We start from the raw sequence: 2394 nt of genomic DNA on the forward strand, positions 1-2394 counted from the left end.
GTGTGTATGTGTGTGTGTATATACATATACATATATATATATATATATATATATATATATATATATATGTATGTGTGTGTGTGTGTGTGTGTATATGTGTATATATATATATGTGTGTGTGTGTGTGTGTGTGGTGCGTGTGTGTGGTGTGTGTGTGTGTGTGTGTGTGTGTGTGTGTGTGTGTGTGTGTGTGTGTGTGTGTGTGTGTGTGTGTGTGCTTATATATATATATATATATATATATATATATATATATATATATATATATATATATATATATATATATATATATATATACATAACGTAGCGTGAAACAATGTCATAAAATAATTATTACTGTTCAAGTCATACAGGAAAAGTAAGCAATATTTGCTCGAAGCATAAAGGAAATTCAGGCAAGAAAAAAAACGCGTATTATTTATTTAACCATAATATGAACATTTTCCTTTAGCTAGTATTAGCACATGAAGTTTAATTTACGTTACGATATGGTTTGATATTTTCATGAAATTGTAAGGACATGATAACTTAGTCATTGCGAGATTATTGCACAAATTGCAGGTGCATTACATAACAGAATATTGTTTCCTGGCAGTTAAGGTTGCCAAGCTAACCCGTCCGTTTCCCTTCGTTTGATATTTTCCCTCTCAAATTATATATTTCACGCCAGACAAAGAGACTGATAGTCCTTATACATACGAAAATAGAGCAAAAGTTAAATATCAGTATCAGGAATGAGTATGAACAAATAACTAAAAATAAATAGCAAACGCCACCGCCTTAACCTTAGTTCTGAGTCACCGCCAAGCAACGCGAACAAATGCGTCTTCTCCTCGGTGTAGGAAGAGACTCGAGTCTTTGGTTCCCGATTCTCCTCGCTGCAATGGGCACCGTGGGCATCGTGGTGGGCGTCGCGGTGGGCATCTACCTCATAAGGAAGTACCGGGAGAGCAAGTGGGGCAAATGCAAGAGCAAGAGGCGCATGGAAGGGAAGGTAAGTGGGAGAAATCCGCGTCGGGCTTTCCGGATTTCCAGCCACTTCGTTTTTTTAAGGCTCAAGGCATTGGGTCTTATTTCGAAGGCGTGTCGGCGAGTTCCAGGGCTGAATTGGGCTCGTTTGCTTCCGCACGTCGTCAGGGAATTCCTCATCATGCATTGGTGAGGGCGTTGCGGTGTGTCATTTCTTACTTATTGAGCAAAATGTGAAATTGTGCGGCCTCCAAGAAGTTCCGGGGGTTGCCAACGACGGATTTTATGTACGTGTAGTGTTAGTAATACGTTGATAGGTTTCAATTCGTTATTGCGGACGATGTAGATATGGATTTTGGTGTGAAATAATTATAGATATTACCGTCAGATCGTGTAGGTTAAGTCCCACCATTATTCTAAGGAAGTCTTTGAACGAGAGCTGTGTTTGCGTGATAGGCCTAAAACGAAACTTTGACTTCATTCTGTCACTTAATTTGGATTTTATGCTAATTATTAACTATTTGAGCGGAATGTCTAGTTTGATATTAGTTAATATATTGTTTAGATGTAGAAGTCTGTCAGTAATGTGCTACATTGCAGATATTAAGTCAGAGAATATAGACCATTTTTTTTTTTTTTTTTACTAAAATCACCCTGCTTGATTTTCAATGGATTGAAACATGATTATATAAGAAATAAATATTAAAAGGTTTTTTTTTCTTTGATGATTAGCTTACAATCTGAATTCCAACCAGATAGGGTACCATTTAGTATATTCTGGGTAGATGTTGTAAACTTTTTCCATCCCTTATTTTACTGCAAATTGCCAGGGAAGTGCATTGCTATAATATATGAAACATAACCATATAGCAGCCAAATTACAACCTCAAACTCACTGTTTCGTTTGCAAGAAGTTGGGGACGGGAAAATGCAACTGCCCTTAGCTCAAGCAGACGAGGGTCTTCAAGGGGAGTTAGGGTATGGGATAGTGTGGTTGTGTCTGATTATTGTACACATATTACGCCATGGCATTATTCTGTTATTCTTTTTATAACACAATAAGTATGGAGGAATAGAACCTTCCAATTCTTTAAAGATTCTCCAGGAATAGATTAAGAATTTGAATATATAAGCACACTATCTTTTACCTGAAGCTGCTTGTAAATTATGGCAATATATTTCTTGAGTAATGAAGAGATATTTTGATGGTAAAGATCACCTTAAAATAGGAAAGCTGAAAAGCAGGTTATGAAGGTAGAGGTTAAATGTAATGATTTTTTTTTTTTTTTTTTTTTACATACCAGGATCATTTATCCCCATCCATATCAGGTTATCATTATAGAGTATACTTCATCAAAATGTCTTAAAATGCATCAGTAAGTTTGATATCTATAGATTGCATCTATGATAGCTGTATACTTCCAT

At 36.0% G+C, this 2394-nt stretch overlaps 1 protein-coding gene across 1 annotated transcript in view; it reads left to right on the top strand.

Annotated features, from left to right (window-relative positions):
* The first annotated feature begins 803 nt into the window (after positions 1 to 803).
* LOC125027028 (retinol dehydrogenase 11-like) overlaps positions 804 to 2394 on the top strand; it is an 8014-nt gene continuing 6423 nt past the window's right edge. The window contains exon 1 of the mRNA XM_047615665.1: positions 804 to 994. Coding sequence (XP_047471621.1) covers positions 821 to 994 — 174 coding nt within the window. The 5' untranslated portion in view covers positions 804 to 820. The remainder of the gene's footprint in view (positions 995 to 2394) is intronic.

This window comes from Penaeus chinensis, chromosome 1 (assembly GCF_019202785.1).
Source record: "Penaeus chinensis breed Huanghai No. 1 chromosome 1, ASM1920278v2, whole genome shotgun sequence".
NCBI lineage: Eukaryota > Metazoa > Arthropoda > Malacostraca > Decapoda > Penaeidae > Penaeus > Penaeus chinensis.